At 44.3% G+C, this 16,939-nt stretch overlaps 2 protein-coding genes across 2 annotated transcripts in view; both read right to left on the bottom strand.

The window, feature by feature from the left end:
• Positions 1-1,194: 1,194 nt before the first annotated feature.
• LOC119648590 lies at positions 1,195-10,448 on the bottom strand. Its single transcript, XM_038050360.1, has 4 exons — positions 10,151-10,448; positions 9,237-10,092; positions 1,678-1,820; positions 1,195-1,616 (listed from the first exon to the last, which is right to left on the bottom strand). Exons 1-4 carry the CDS (start codon positions 10,320-10,322, stop codon positions 1,195-1,197), a joined length of 1,593 nt encoding a protein of 530 aa, XP_037906288.1. The 5' UTR covers positions 10,323-10,448.
• LOC119650210 overlaps positions 10,443-16,939 on the bottom strand; it is a 27,536-nt gene continuing 21,039 nt past the window's right edge. Inside the window, exons 7-8 of the mRNA XM_038052775.1 lie at positions 10,787-11,272; positions 10,443-10,722 (exon numbers count right to left, since the gene is read on the bottom strand). Of these exons, the coding sequence (XP_037908703.1) occupies positions 10,487-10,722; positions 10,787-11,272 (722 nt within the window). The 3' untranslated portion in view covers positions 10,443-10,486. The remainder of the gene's footprint in view (positions 10,723-10,786; positions 11,273-16,939) is intronic.

Here is a 16,939-nt window from a genome sequence, read left to right as displayed (position 1 = left end):
CAAACTGCTTACATCTTGGTACTGGATAATGCATTTTAATATTTAAACATGGTAACGAACGAATGCAAAACTCATTTCACTTTCTCAAAACAGCCTCTCTGCAAAGAAATGTATTTGTGGGTGGTACCTGTGACGTGAGCACTGTATATGTATATTCACTGAAGCGAGCGCAGCCCATAGACTAGATATACGAAGAACTCAAACCAGGTCGATTTGGTAGAAGATGTAAAGTTAGTTAGAGGAAACTGAGACAAACCAGAAGAATGCGTGGTGGGATATACTCATGTCTTCTTCCGCTCAATTCTAGCCCTTCCCCCCTTCTTTTCGAGTCTTCATCGCCACTCATTGAAAAACAATTGTCAGTTGATAGTTCTATTTTTAACTTAGTCTGGAATGAAATTTTCGACCTTCTTCAATGTGTTCACTATCCCCATAAAAAACTGTTTTGCATCCCTGTCAGCATTCATCAAAAAAGCACCCTCTCACCACTCGTCGTTGTTCTTGTTATGGACACTTTCACGCGGTACAAAATTGACCTAGAGCAACTTATTCAAAAATGGAATGATCGCCTCATGTAGCACGGTTTCAGATTGAATCTAAGTAAAACTGCATCGTTGACGACCAATGCTAATGAAAAAGGCGTTATCACTTTACCCAAGACTAAGCTGTAAAATTGCTTCACGCATTAGCGCAATCCGGATGAGATGAGGTTCCACGACTAGCGTTCTTTGTGGTCAGCGCATCAACGAATGTCCCAAATTCAAAATTTATCGCAATGTCGTTCGGACTGTCGCCCTGGTTCTTAATGTTGGCCGACTGTAAAAGACAATGAACAGCGCCCCACGGTAATGGAGACGAAGATGCTGCGTTGGACTATTGGCGTAAAACGCCGTGATTACATCTGAAATTTGGATATCCGCGATCAATATGAGGTTCCATCGATCATGAGAGAAAGGCGTCTTGTTGACCTTTGGCCTTACAATTTTGAACCACAATTAAAAAGAAAATCATATTTTATGGCTCACAAAACTTTATTGATATTAAATTATATAATTTTCATAACATAACTTAATATAACGAAACACAAAATAATGCGAATCAAGAGAGGTATAAATGTCTGAGCTTATTATTTACATCACAATAAGTAAACTAAGAAAATCCATCAAAATTTACCATCAAAACTCTTCCTACAAACTACAACCTTACATTGTCATTATTGTTATTCTTGTGGTGCCGGAAATTACTCTCGCTTATCTCAATATCTATCCTTTCAACAAGTTCGTTGAATGTGACAATAGATTTGCGTCTCTCATTTTGCCCACGAGAACCTTCAGAGCTATCTGAGTTATTGCTATAACCCTCAAAGCTGTTTGTGTTGCTTTCATCGGAGGTATCCATGCTAGTAGCTCCTGATACCGCCATGGAAGCTTTCTTCTTGTATTGCTGGCCAGCTTCATATGTATCGCCATCTTCATAATAAAAATTATTTCCAACTTTATATTTCATTTCGTGGTCCATGCTATCCTCTGAGGAAATTGTCTCTGAAGTTGTTTCGTTTGAAATTGACTTGAAATTGTATGGTCGCAGCCAAAACCACCAAAAAGCAAATGCAGCAGCTGAAAATGGAGATTTAAGATGTAAGTGTATATTAAATTGTTGATAAATTGAAGACCCAACTTAATGTAGCGAAAAGCAATACTCCCAACACCGATATTCCTGCCACGAGTCCCGATGTGTCCGCAACAAGCTCATCACTCTTGGCTTCAGATGCATAAGGAGAAGTTTCCAAGTCGTATTCACCGTGTAAGTTATTCAGTCTCCTGAGAGAGGGATGAAAAGTTATAAAGTATAGTATAGTATTGAAAACCGAATAACTGAAATAATTCCTTCGAATAAAATCCGAAAATAGTACTACCATAAAAGCACTAACTTTACCAAAATTGAAGGAGTTGGTAAGCACTTATCGTACTGCCAACAATGCCTGTGGCTTAGCCACCATATAGTGGCAGCCTCTTAATTTTTTTCAGATTTTTTGGTTGGAGAGTTTCTGAGAATAATAATAATAATAAATTACGGACAACTATGTCCAAATTCCGAATGCATCACCCAAAGTCTGCCGTGGAGCGGATGAACCTGCCTCGTGACATCGGAGGTAGGGGCGTGGTTGACGTGGCGGCACAACATCATCGCCAAGTCGACTCGCTGCGCGCTTATTTTTACAGTAAAGAGCAGGCGAGCCCCTTGCATGCGGCTGTCTGTAAGGCAGACTGTGGACTGACTCCACTTAACTTGAAGGATCGATCTTTCAATCCTCTGAGTGGGGTGAAGTCGGACCAGGAGCGGATCGAGGAATGGAAGTCGAAGGCAATGCACGGTAAACACGTGAATTGTCTTTGGCAGCCATTTGTCGATTTGCATCTGTCGAACAGATGGCTGTGTGCTGGGGAGCTCTTTGCTGAGACGGAGGGGTTCATGTGTGCCATTCAGGATGGCGTGGTCGCCACCCGAGCTTATAAAAAGCTCATCATGAAAGAACGGGTGGAGAACGACCAGTGCAGAATGTGTGGTTCGGCGTTAGAGACGTTGGACCATCTCATTTCTGGCTGTACTGTTATGGCACCGGTGCAATACATCACCAGGCATAATGCTGTATGTAAGGTTATCCATCAAAACCTTGCATATAAGCATGGGCTGATCACGGGGACATGTCCGGTTTACCGATATGAGCCGCAAGCAGTACTTGATAGTTCTGCTTACAGCATGTATTGGGACCGGCAAGTTCTGACTGATCGCCATACCGCACACAACAAGCCTGAAGTACTGCTAGTTGACAAGACGGGTCGCTCCGCGTATATTATTGATGTTGCTATCCCCCATAATAGCAACATTGAACGGAAATACGTGGAGAAGAAGGTGAACTATGAGCCATTGGCTCGGGAAATCAAAGAAATTTGGCGTCTCGAGCGGGTGGTTGTAGTTCCCATAATATTGTCAGCTACAGGTATTGTACCTAAATCCCTCACGGCTTCCCTTGATGTCCTGGGACTTTCGCACAGTCTGGTTCAAACCATGCAGAAGTACACCATTCTGCATACGTGCTCGATGTTGCGGGGGGTACTCGACGGATTCTCCCACTGACCTACCACCGGCCACCACCACCAGTGCCCCTTTAGTTTTTAAGTAGGTAGGATCGTCCGAGCCTAAATGCTTGGCACTTAGTGCTAGTATTAGGTAAAATCCGGCATCTGCCGAGATTGTGATAACTCGGAAATAATAATCGTTGGCGCAACAATCCATATTGGATCAGGGCCTTGAAGTGTGTTAGAGCACTTCATTCAAGACCGTAACGGTACACCACAGTACACTGTGGGAGGCAATGTGGTCAGCATTGCGCTCGCCCGAGATTATTACCCTGATTTGACTCAGGTACTCATTCACAGCTGAGTCGACTGGTGTCCGACATCCAATCACGATAACAAATTCCTCTGCCCCCAGCGAGATTTGAACCGCGACCTTCCGCTACGACAGCCCAGCGCTCTAACCACTTGAGCCATCCGGACAGTTTCTGAGAATGGCCCCGTTAAATAAATGATCAATTTCGATCCCCCGAACTCCCCGCTTTTTCAACAAATATCAAAACTAACACCAGGTTCGAAAAGTACTAACTGAGACCTTTCATTTGATACCTCACATGACTATATTTGATGAAAACAATTTACATCCCCCTTTAGCTTGTATGGGGCCCCCCTCAAATTCGACGTAACAGAATCTAACTTATTGTATGTGTGAGCGTTCATAGTCCCCACCTTTCCACCAAATTTGGTGTCAATCACTGCTACAGTCTCCGAGAAAAATGCGTGTGACTGACAGACGGCCTGCGAGGAGTGGTCAGATCTCCCATCAGTCGCGACCCCAGCTGGCGCATTGGGGCATACAATCTGTTCATGTACTTTTCTTTTCTGACTGTGGGTGGGCTAGTGTTTGCTCATCTCTGGTGTCTGGACCACAATGGCTATGAAAAGAATACCTAGAATATAAAACCACAATGGAAAACGATAGAAGAAGGAAATTACGGTGCAGGGGCCTGAATCATTGCAGGGTCGCTCAGGATTTACTTGAGTTGACCACGTTCGAATCTGAAATGGAAATTGCCATCCTAAGTGATCCGTATAGAAACCGTCGCGGTGCCATATGGGTCACAAATTCAACTGGTGGAACGCCGATATGGGCTTACAGTCGACAGGCCATACAATGTACTGCAAGTCAGGCAGCCAGTGGCTTTGTGTGAGCGAAAATAAGTGGTGTATATATATACAGCTGCTACGCCCCACCAAGTTTGACACTGTCAGAATTCGAGCAAATGTTTGATAATCTTATTCTCAACGCAAGGGGACGAAGTGCAAACGTGATTGCTGGTGATTTCAATGCTTGGGCCCTAGAGTGAGGTAGCAGAGAATCAAATGCTAGGGGCCGCAGTTTATTAGAAGCGCAGATGGACATAGTTTTGACTAACGAAGGTGCTGTAAACACTTTTCAGAAAGATGGGTCAGCCTCGGTTGTAGACCTGACCTTTGCCAGCCGTACGCTGGCGGGTGGTATGTCCTGGTGCATCAACGAACGCTACACGAACAGCGATCACCAGGCAATCTTCTTTGAGACATATGTCGAGCCACAGGGCAAAGAGCCATAATGTCCGAAACTGAAAAAGATTTCAGGGTGATCTGGAAAATCTTTGGAAGAGCAGACTTTCATAGAGATGTGGTTAGATCAACCTAATAAAGCAGGCGCCTCTACGGAAAGAGCCGTCCATCTGACTCAATGCATTGCCAAAGCATGTGACGCGTCCATACCTAGGAGGCGCTCATTCCTCAGTAGAAGACCAGACTACTGGTGAAATGATGAACCGACCTGCCAGAAGCGCAGCTCAAAGAGCGATAGGTAGAGTCGATCAGGGGCAGAAGGAGTGCGCCTATAAGGCAGGCTGCAAAACCCTCAAGCTCGCCATCTAGCGCAGCAAGCGAAAATTCTTTAAGAAGCTGTGCTGAGAAGCGGACGTAAGCCCGTCGGGGAGTGCTTATAGAATTGTGATGGGGTGATTCACAGGCCGTTCATCTCCGAAGTTCACGTGTCCCACTCTGTTGCTGAAAATCATCCAGGGGTTATTCCCCCAGCAAGAGAAGAGCACCCACACTTTCCAACCACCTCTGAATGTGACGCCAATTCCGCCAGTCACCAGAGACGAGCTGCTGGAGATCTGCGGTAGAATGGAAGACAATAACCCGCCGGGCCTGGCGGAGTACCGAACTTGTCATGAAATCCAGGTCGGACATGTTTGCTGAATTGTTCGAAGCGAACATGTCCGAGGGAATATTTCCAGCGGCATGGAAGCGGCAGAAGTTGGTACTTCTGCCTAAGCCTGGTAAACCTCCAGGTGAACCATTCTTATACCGACCCAAATGTCTTTTGGACACTGTGGAGAAAACATTAGAGCGGGTAATCTATAATAGATTACTTCCGGGTGTTGAGAGCCAAGGCGGTCTTTCAGATCGGTAGTATGGGTTCCGTAAAGTCAGAACAACCATTGATACCATCAAAGTGGTTACTGGCTTGGCCGAAGATGCAATCCACGGAAAGAGTAGTACTAGCAAATATTGCGTGGTAGTAATCCTGGATGTGAAAAATGCATTCAATTGTGCCAATTGGAATCGAATACGCAAATCTCCAGCGAAGGTTCTATTCCCACCTATCTCGCTGCTATCATCGATAGTTATTTAATTGAAAGGAGGCTGTGGTATGACACTGATGGCGGACCCCAGGAGTACATTATTTCCGCGGGTGTCCAGCAGGGCTCCGTATTGGGCCCAATACTGTGGAACATCATGTGCAACGATGTACTTAATCTTCCCCTTCCGGAGGAAGCCACAGTGGTGGGTTACGCTGAGGACATAGCGCTAGTTGTTGTCACAAAGCATTTCGAAGATGCTGAGTTATACCAAAGCGAGGCAATCGATGCTGTTAAAAGTTGGCTAGAGAGCTTTGGTTTGACACTTGCGGAGGAAAAAACGGAAGCGGTCCTCATCACTAAGCGCCGGAAGAGAAACTACGCCTGTATTAGAATCGGGAATCTTATCATCACTTCCAAGCCCACCATCAAATACTTGGGAGTGGTGATAGACAGGAAGCTCAGCTACAATCTGCCTTCATCCAGGCGGCGCGAGATTTTGGGCTGGACATGAAGGCAAGGTGAAATGCATGGTGGCAACATCAGCGGCAAAAACCAAAGAAGCAATACCAAATGGCAATGGTCAGATGAAAACAATAAAGGCAGAAGACTACAACTTTAAAATCGTTGATAAGTTCTCCTAAATACGGCTGAAAATAAAAACCGGATGTTGGCAGCCAACAGCAGCTTCTTCACCCTACAAAAACTGTTCTGCTTGCCATAGAAGAGAATCGTCTACAACAGACTGCTACCCATCATCGAAAGCAGCAATGACCAGAACGTCAGGGTAGTTTTCAACGTGCCCACTCGACGATGAATGCAATAAGTAAACTCTTATTCCCTCCCTCAATCATTTCCTGGCTTTCCTTCTATCTCTCATACCGTTCCTGAAAAGTTTCTTTCCGTGGTTACTCATCTCGTTGCTTCTCTCCTTCCTCCGGCGTTCCCCAAGGTTCTATACTTGCCCAGGCATATCATTACTCTTACTCTTCCTGTTTTTATCAAAGATATCCTCACCTGCCCGTATCTGCCCGTATTTAAGGCCACCTTTAAATTATTTACCTCAATTTCGTCTCCGCTGGACTGTGCTCCCTTGAAGTCCAACCTTGATAATTTGATCCGTTGGTATTCGGTCAACAAGCTAACACTGAATGCCAACAAATGCCACCGGATGTGCTATTCACTTAAACCCTCCACATCATCCTTTTCCTATTCTCTTAGTGGACAACCCCTCTCACTACCGACCTCCTTCCAAGACCTGGGTGTAATATTCGACGACAAACTTCGTTTTAATTCCCACTTCGTTGACATCATCAATAGAGCTTCTAAAATGTCTGGTTTTATCCCACGTTCCTCCTCCGACTTTACCTGAATTCAGTCCTCCTTAACACTCTTCAACTCCCTTGTCAGAAACATTCTTAAATATTGCTGTGTAGTCTTGTCTCTCTTTCGTATCCGTGACTGTCTCGCCATGGAATGCCATGTATAATGAGGTGCTTGCTTCCCGTCCAGGGGGGGCTACGGTTGTTGTCTTTACGGATGATCTAGCTACGATTGTTACAGAAAAGCATCTAGAGGATGAGGTCTACGCAATGGGAACAGTAAAAACGGTAAGGTCCTGGCTAGGAAGAACCGGGCTGACCTTGGCATACGAGAAAACGGAAACAAACCTCCGAAAAACAAAATGCAAAGACGGAGTTACAGGTTCGTACCAGGGCAGAGGCAACTCGTCAGACGATGCCACAACGGTCGTGTAAAAATCGACTATCAAATACCTGGGGGTTATAATTGAAGCTAAACTGAAGTTTAGGGAGCACCTAAAGTACGCCTGCCAAAAGGTAGTCAGTGCCACTACGGCACTTTCAAAAATGTTGACGAATATTGACGAACCGAAACACTACCCGAGGTTGCTTAAAAGGCACCGGCTAAAGCCGGTGTGGTGCGATCTATTCTGCTTTACTCGTGAAAGGCGCTTGTAAACTCTCAAAGACGGAAGCAGTTGAATTCGGTTTATCGGCTGATGGCTTCGAGGTTTCGCAGGGTTTTCAGAACCATATAAGATGAGGCAGTACTGGTAATGACGGCATCAAATGAAAGGGCGTCCAGAACGTAGCATTGCGGCAAGATCAGAGTCTCTGACAGCACAAATGGGACCAATCTACGGAGGGTCGGTGAACGTACAGACTCGTTTCCAACATTAGGATACGGCTTGAGCGGAAATGTAGGGAAACCAAATACCGCAGTACCTAGTTCCTAACGGGACACGGTGGTTGCTACAGGCAGTATCTGCAACGCTTTGAGCGCAGTAACGTGAGCCCGTAGAATATAGTTGCGGAGATGCTGTGGTCGAGGGAAAACTGACCTACAATTTCCTCTGCAATTGTAAAAATATAGCAGGAGTTGCCGAGAGAACCAAGAAGGAGTAAAGCAGAAAGGAGCAAAAGGACAAGTGCCTAAAGGCAAAGTCACCCCGCGAAGTAGAAATAAACGCCGATCTCGAGGGGATGAAACTGGAGAAACGGGGATGGGGTCTAGTGGGTGCTTATCCCACACGCGCCTGTTCTACTTCCGCCGGTGGTCGGAACTGGAGCGAACATGATTTTCAACCTCCACGTCCCAACCAACAAAAAGTTGTGGTGTGGGATGGTCATGTTATCCCTATAAGCGTGATCCACTCCGGAATGTCTATAAGGGTAATATCTGTAGAAGTAGTAGATGACATAGGGGATCCTGCCTAAAATGGAGCGATGATATAGACCAGGGTTGTAGACAGCTATGAGGGATATCAAATTAAAAGACCTCGGAGCCAATTCGGGCTGTCAAGAGCTCCTTTCTAAGGCAAGCGGCAACCGGATACCAACACCCTTCAACCGGGGATAGAAAATTTTTCAAATATTAAATCAAAGCTGAGGTTACAGAGCTAAATTTAATGGATAAAATTTTTGCTTGTGGAAGAGTATTATGTAAATGCTAAACTCTTTTCATCATCATCAACGGCGCAACAACCGGTATCCGGTCTAGGCCAAACTCTTTTGCCCAATTAAACAAGTATGAGTAGTTTGAGTATGTAGAAATACTCTCCCGAACTTAAGGTTAGCCACTCTATGATGGCAAAAGCACTCGAGTTTTGGTGTCGGGTGCGTGGAGACCTGGGCGTACCTTCCTTTTTTAACTCGGTCCCCTATGCTTAACAACATGATTTGAATTTAGTGAGCCACCACTTTAAGCAACAACATTGTAGACATACAAACTGCGTAAACTGCTATCCCAGCAACGTGGCTTTAGCATCACATGATATGCTCACAAAACCAGTTTAAATTAAGTCGAGTTTGGATAGCTAGAACCCTGATAATAGCATTTTCCCGATATAAATATTAAATATGAATATCAGCTCAGAAAAAAATCCGTGAAATATCGGCGTTAATACTATGCCAAACATTTAGCCAAAAGTCTGGTATGCATAGCCGAACCAGTTGAACTTCCCGAAAAAGTATTTGATTTTATCTTTACTTACTCTTCTACATCAGATCCTCCGACAAATTGTCCTTCTTCGTCAACCGCATATATCCAAGCTCTCAATATGATTCTATGATCTGCTGTCCCCAACATTCCATCAGACCTTTCAAAAGTCTCCTGAGAATTTTCTTCGTCTCTACGAGCGGGTAACATCGCATACCTTAAACTATAAACTTCTGCCCCTACTTCCAAGCTAACGTTTTTCAAAACGCTCTCAAAATTTTCCGCAGGTTGATCATTAATTGTCAACATAGTCACATAGTTAGACGTCAAAACCTTCACAATTAAATTTACTCTGGTCTTCCTTCCATAAAAAGAGCCATCTCGATCTGCTGCTACCACCACCAGTTCAATACTTTCAAGCCCGTAAGGTAACGCCGCGATTGGATATATAATCCCCGAAGTTGGATCGATTTGGAAATAATCGTTTTCGTTCATGCTGTATCGGATTTTTGCATTGAGTCCTACATCTCGATCAGTAGCTTCAACTTTGATTAGATATTCAGGCATAAGGTTGTAGTACACGTCGACTTCTGGGTAACCAATTATGTAGTCTCCATGCGGAGGATGTACAAATTCTGGACTATGATCATTCACGTCTTCTATGATCAAGGATAAGGTGGTCAGGTATGGGTTGAATGGTATGTCATCTATAAGGACTAATGAACGAGAGGAGTTGTCTGTTGAGTATCTACTCCAGGTGGATCTCCGTTGCCTTGAGTTAGCCACTCCTGGGCAATTCAGCTTCAGTTGCACAAGGACCTGTGCTACTGGCATTGACTCAAAAATAGGGTCTTCACGATCAATAGCGATTGTTGTTAATTGGTAAGTGCGACTGTCAATCTTCACATATACTAGAAAAAAGATATTATTAGGGTTGATCCCAGTTCAAATAATGATTAATTTGTATACCTTTATCATTAGGTTCCATACTGAATATTGTGAACACACACTGACCGTACTTTGCATTCAGCAGGTCCGTGTGAGACTCTTCCTCCACAATATGTTTGACGAGCAAAGTAGACGAAACCGTTGTCATTCCATTAGGACATTCATTAGCGGCATCTACCGTAAGCCGAACCATGGCATATCCTTTGGCATTCGTCGTTGGATTCACCGCAACCGCCTGAAAAGTATATAAGCCGGGGCTGACACTATCATGAGCAACAAGTTGTCCAGTAGTTGGATGCACAGTGATACGTGACTTAAGATGAGCTGGAAAAGTGAAAATTCTGAATCGATTGCAGCCTAAACTATTTTGGAAGACTTGCCGTTAGTAATATCTAAAGAATAGTTCACTGAGGTAGTTGGCTCCCGGATTTTGGCTGAAATAATTCCTATAATTCCGACATAGTTAGGTTCAATGCGGTATAAATATAGTTTTCTGTCAAACGTGGGTGGATCGGACGGCTCAGGAGTGGTCGTTTGCGGACACATGTCATTCGGAGGAATAACGCAAGGCGGACAGGTACCATTACCAGCACCTAAACCAGGGAATACCGTTTTGAAGATCAAATATTCGTTGAGTGAACTGAACTCAATACTCACCACATGTAACTGGAATTTCAACCACAACAGCCGTTCTTCCGGACAAACCATCTTTGTTCTCCGCAACTATCGTCAAATCCAGTGATGTTCTCCCACTAAGTTCATCTGGATTAAGGTTTTCGTCGTTTATCTCCAACATAATGTTAACGGTACTCGATCTCAGTCTAAAGAATTTTGCGTCTTTTCCACCTAAGATAACCTCGATTCCATCTTGATAAGTATCTGTTTTAATGCGGATATCCTCGATGTCTAATTGATAGTACCGATCAAGTGTGCCTTTGTAGAAATTTTTGACAAATTCAGGAGGCGTGAAAACTGGGACATTGAGAATGATCGATGTGGATGCTGAGTCACCATCAATGTTGCGTGCCGTTATTATGAAATTTAGATACTTTTCACTTTGTAGAACGGATGAAGGTAGTCGTTGAATAACTTTTAGTTTGATTATGTTCTCAATTATGTGCAAGTCGAAATTTTGTTTGAATTCTGTAGAGAGACAACAAAGATAATACATACAAATAAAGGTAAGGCTTGGATTGAAATATCGTAATTTTTGAGTTCAGTATACAGCTGTCTAACGTCTCTAGCGATATTCATCAAGGAATCACCTAGTATTCTATTCCTCTGCGTTCTTATCATGAACACTGTCACGTTGGGCATTCAACATCCAGGGCCCAGGCTCTATGTAGATTATGTCTTCCCAGATTTTCACACAACATAGTTGATCTCAAGTAGCTCGTCCAAAAGTGGAATGATTGCTTCATACAGTACGATCTCCGATTAAAATGAAGTTTCTGACAGACTCCAAAAAAACTGGCGAAACTACTGTTTGTGAGAGTGATCTGGTGAAAACTCAGTGATTTGAGCATTTCGGATTGAGACTCTCAATTAATTGTGAATTGCCGCATAGAAGTGCTTCACGTATCAGCACAGTAGTGGCATTCCACCACTGGTGTTCTACCACAGCATCGTTGACTCTATAATCTCTATGGTTCCGAAGGCTGCTCGGCTACAAAAGACAATCAACATCGCCTTGCAATAGGGAGACGAAGATGCTGCGTTGGATCAGTGATTGCGATTTAATTGCGAGAGAGGCATCTTTGATTGTGTGGTCATCTAATCCGCCCTTACGAGAGCTCAATATCTTTTGAACATCCAAATCCAAAACAGTGATATCTTGATACACGCAGTAATTTAAGACACTCTTGACCCCCGACCGGAGGGGGGAGGGACCGAACTTATTAGCGAGATAAGGAAAAACGCGATGTAGACGTGCCGACCCTAATATCGGCTGGGAGAAAGGCAGTGTGCAGTGGGGAGGGGTGATAATCCTGTTAGGATATTGTTCTACAGATGTTTGGCATAGGTCTGGAAGGAATTTTTCTGTATGGACTGGAAAGGAAAGAGATTGACCATATTTCAAACAACCGGAATGGCACTTCATATTTTTTTGTGTATTTCTCTTATAAAAACATTTCAGTCAACGTTTGTCCCATTTGTACCTTGCACGTAATATATGCATATATTATGTAAGGATATCCACTTTCGCGTGATACTAACATTCATGGTCTTAAATTGGCACAGAAACCACAACTTTGTCCTGTTATAACTTGGTTAGTAATAGCGCGATTTCCACGAACCTTGGAATATGCTCTATTGTCTATATTACTGCAAAATTTCATACTTCTAGTATGAACTTGAGAGGGGTTTTGCAGTCAATTACTAAAAATGATAGTAATATACTATTATTTACTTTATTTGAATAGATATCGATATGGAAGGGTATTTCAGAGCCTAGCCGACGTATAGTGGCAGCATCTAGATTTTTTCAGATTTTTCGGTTGGATCATTTCTGGGAATGGGTCCGTTAAAGAAATGATCAGTTTCGAACCCCCGCACTCCACACTTTTTCAACAAATGTCAAAACTAAGACCAGCTTCAGCATATTCTAACTGAGACCTTTCATTTGATATCCCATCTGACTATGTTTGGTGAAAAAAAATGTACGCCAACCCCGCTCTAAAATTCGGTATAGAATGGTGTAACTCGCTGTATGCGTGAGCGTTCACAATATACACATTTTCCTCAAATTCAGTGTCAGTTTCAGTTTCCGAGAAAAATTCGTGTAGCAGCCAGACGGAGTGAGGAGTTGCCAGATCTCCCATCAGGCGCGACTCCAGTTGGCGCATAGGGGCATACCTATTGGTGTGTAAATATATGTTCATGCACTTTCTTTTCTGACTGTGCATGGACCTAGGGTTCACTCATCTCTGGCGCGAGGACCAATATGGCTATGGCAAGGATACCCAAAATATAAAACCATGGAAGACGAGAGAAAGAGGAAACTTACAGTGCAGGGACTTAGAACTCCAGTACCGGCGGCTTTTGAGGGTAAGGCCGTCGATATCCCTCGTCCGCATTGCCTCGGTGGTGGACAACTTGGCCACCGTGGTATATAATGCTACAAGTGATTTGGATCTGGAGAAGGAGGTGTTCAAGCGAAGTACGACCTTACCGAGAACACCGGGACCAAGAGCAAACAAAGCAGATCGTTGGTCGACAAAAACCTTGATAACACCACCACAAATATTCAAGATGCGCGACAGCAAGAGGTAGTCCAGGAACAAAAAAGAGACTACAGGGTCTCCTCCAATGTCAAAGACGGTAAAGGATAAGGTACAGGCAAGGTCAATAAACGCCAAAAACGATGAAGCGTATAAAAGAGTAATCTAGTCGTGACTCATTGAGACCAGAGTCCCGATCCGGAAGAATTAGCCTTCACCCAGCTTGGAGCAAAAATAGTTGAGCTGTCCGAGTTTATCAAGGACAAGCACAACGTGCACCAAACCATAAAGAATATGGTGAGGGCTATTAAAAAAGAAAAGATCCAGCGTTGGCTAAACTGATGACTCACGCTTTAAAAGCTCACTTAGGCAGAGTGCGTGCCCAAAAACATGAGATCTACATACAATGTAAGGACCTCGATAAAGTGACATCGAAAGGAGAAATTTGTACTGCTCTGAAGGAGCAATTCAAGTTGGAAGAACTTGCCGAGGAGTCTGTTGTAGGTTTACGAAAAGCCTAAGGCGATACTCAAACGGCCACAATACGAGTACCAGTGGAGGCAGTGCAGAAGTTGTTGGCGGCCGGAAAAGTTCGCATTGGATGAGTTGTCCATTTAAGCGAGCAAACTTCACTCAAGAGGTGGTTTAAATTCCTCACGTTTAGGCACTTCGTGAAGGTACGCACCAGCGGCATTGATCGATTCGATCGATGCAGAAGGTGTGGGGAGAAAGACCATGTTGCCAGGGAGCATGATAGGGACCCCAAACGCCTATTGTGTGAAGTAAAAGAGGGACAGGATAACCGGCATATTGCCGGAAGTGGTAAATGTCCGGAATTTTGGGGGTGCTGACTGCATTAAGAAAATGAGGTTTATTCAAATAAACCTCAATCATTGCAGAGTCGCTCAGGATTTACTTGAGCAGACAACGTTCGAATCTGACTTGGAAATCGCCCTCATAAGTGAACCGTATAGAAGCCGTCACGGTGGCATATGGGTTACAGATTCTACTGATGGAGCGGTGATATGGGCTTGCGGTCAACAGGCCATACAATGTATTGCAAGTCAGGCAGAAAGTGGTTTTATGTGGGCGAAAATAAGTGGTGTATATGTATACAGCTGCTACGCCCCCAGAAGTACAAAGAATGTGGTGCTGGTAAGCCAGAGCAGGTATATTGAAGCACAACTACTGGGTATTAAACCTCTCACTTTTTGATAAAATGGTTCAAGGATAATGAATAATTTGCTTATGTTGGAGGGCGCTTGGAAAATTCCAGCGAGCGGAACGGTAATTTCCGCTTGATTTGTTCCTCTGGTAAGGTTTAATGATATCCCTGTGATAATAAAGAAGGCTGGGCAACGTCGAGTTCCCGGGGATACGTTACAGCTCACACACGAGAGAAGTTCTCCTGATGCAGTGGAGAATTTCGTCCGAGAAGGTAGAATAAGCCAACCTGAATAAAAAAGGTTGCAGCAGGGTCGGTGGAATATGTAGAAGAAGAGGAAGAGCCAAGGAGATGGCAGTTGTACCTTCAGGTACTGCAGAAGCTATTGTCGGTGGAGCTTTGGAGGGAAAGCACATTGCGACCGGTTCGACGTCAGCAGGGTGGTCTGCGGTGCTGCCTGGCGCTATGATCGCCGGGTGACGAAACTTAGATGCTGGACAAGCTTAATTTTAAGAGTCAGTTAGGTTGACACTAGTATTTGAATTCCCATGTAGACTAGGCAGGGATGGTTTGGCGCCCGGGGGTACTAAAGTATAGCGCCAGTGTTAACCCCAACGGTGACTGGGTACCAGATGGGAAACAAAGCGCCTCAGTGACCGAAGAAATATGCACAGCGTGTGTCGTACATCAGCAAAAACGATGTCATAATGTTTGAAGTCAGATGCCGTCAACCCCATCATGAAAAAACCGGTAGGTGTCCGCAAATTTTCCAATGGTCCGATCCAGATCAAGGATCAACTCCTTATTCACGATGAAGGGGATGATGGTTAAGATTCTGACAAGGCGCATCTTGAATGCAACAACTGAAGGGATATTTGAATACTTCTTACTGTCGCGATGATACTAGCTAAAATTATCCTAAAATGCATCACAAAATAACAGCAGGTCACGATTTTGATGCCTAATCAAACCAACACCCTGCGACTGGTTTTAGAACAGTGCGCGGTGTTTACATCTGCGCGTCACTAGCTTTCCATCGATTTCCAGAACGCTCTCCCCAAAATCAACAATGAGCGTATCTGGAATGCTCTGCAAATATCTAATATCAGTTGTATCGATTCATCGGTTCGTATGAATTCAAAATCAGCCCGGGTTGCGTTATGTCACCGATATTATTTCTTTCGTTTTCGGATGCCTCTTGGAGCCACAGACCTTGATCAAATGACTTTTGATTTGAAGAAGATGGAAATCAGAGTAAAACAACAAAACTAAGGTTTTCAGTGTATCGATAGGATGGCGAATGGTCGGTGGATCGCCCTAAAACTGCATAAAGTAAAACAGGGCAGGAGAAATACGTGCTCCTCGGGAAGTCCTGCAGGGAGCTACAGTACATTTAATGAAACTGACAACGATGATATACAAGTGTTGTGCTTATGCTCCATTTAGACCATATACATAGCTACTCTGGATAACGTACGTCGAAAATATATGTAGGAAAGCTGCAGGAACTGATGAATTACACTCTTAATCTACAGGCCAGAACGGGGATCGGAGCAATGACACTTAAGAAGGAAGACGAAGTATTGCAGCATTGCTTGAACTTCATTTGTAAGAGTAGTTCATAGTAGAAATACTCGCAGGTCATCTCAGGCTACTCTTCCTCTTGGGGGACGATGAGGATATTTGAGGACATTATCTGAAGGGTAGTATAGGTCCCAGGGCGAATCGTGGGTTGGTACCCACGATGGAGCACAAAACCTGTGAAATGCCTGTTGAACCAACACCAATAGCTCTACTACCAAACCCTATATCCACCTCCTTGTGGTGACCGCTGGAGCTCTTTCTTAACGAAAAACTGCAGACGGAGAAGGATGAAGGCGAGTCTCCCGCGCCTAAAAACCGGACAAATTCTACCAACTGGTCCTCCAGGTTACGAGTTGGGTAGGGCTGACAACCCTACACGGAAAACAACTTGTTACGAAGCCACAACAGGATCCTCGGACTGGACGGATAACACAACGACGAACCCGGCAACGACAACGGAATAACGATTTGCGCATTTTCTCATGGAACATGCGCTTCCTGTCCAGAGATGAAGCTGATAAGCAGCTAGCCGATACCCTGTCCCAATATAGGGCTGATGTAACAGCGTTATAGGAGATGCGTTGTACAGGGACCGGTTTCCTGGAGAAGAGCCGCTACACCATATATTATAGTGGCCATCCAGTAAACCATGTGCTCGGAGTAGGTTTCTTAGTCAGCCAAAAATGAAAACTGCTGTTATCGGCCTTGAAAACATAAGCGAACGGCTATGCACTCTGCGTTTGCGAGGCAAGTTTAGAAATATAAGCCTCATTAACGTTCACGCCCCTACAGAAGAGACTGCAGAGTCGGAGAGGAAGGAAGGATACCTTCTACGAGGCA

This window comes from Hermetia illucens, chromosome 2 (genome assembly GCF_905115235.1).
Source record: "Hermetia illucens chromosome 2, iHerIll2.2.curated.20191125, whole genome shotgun sequence".
NCBI lineage: Eukaryota > Metazoa > Arthropoda > Insecta > Diptera > Stratiomyidae > Hermetia > Hermetia illucens.
The sequence above is the reverse complement of the archived record's forward strand: the minus strand, read 5'-3'. Positions and strand labels throughout refer to the sequence as shown.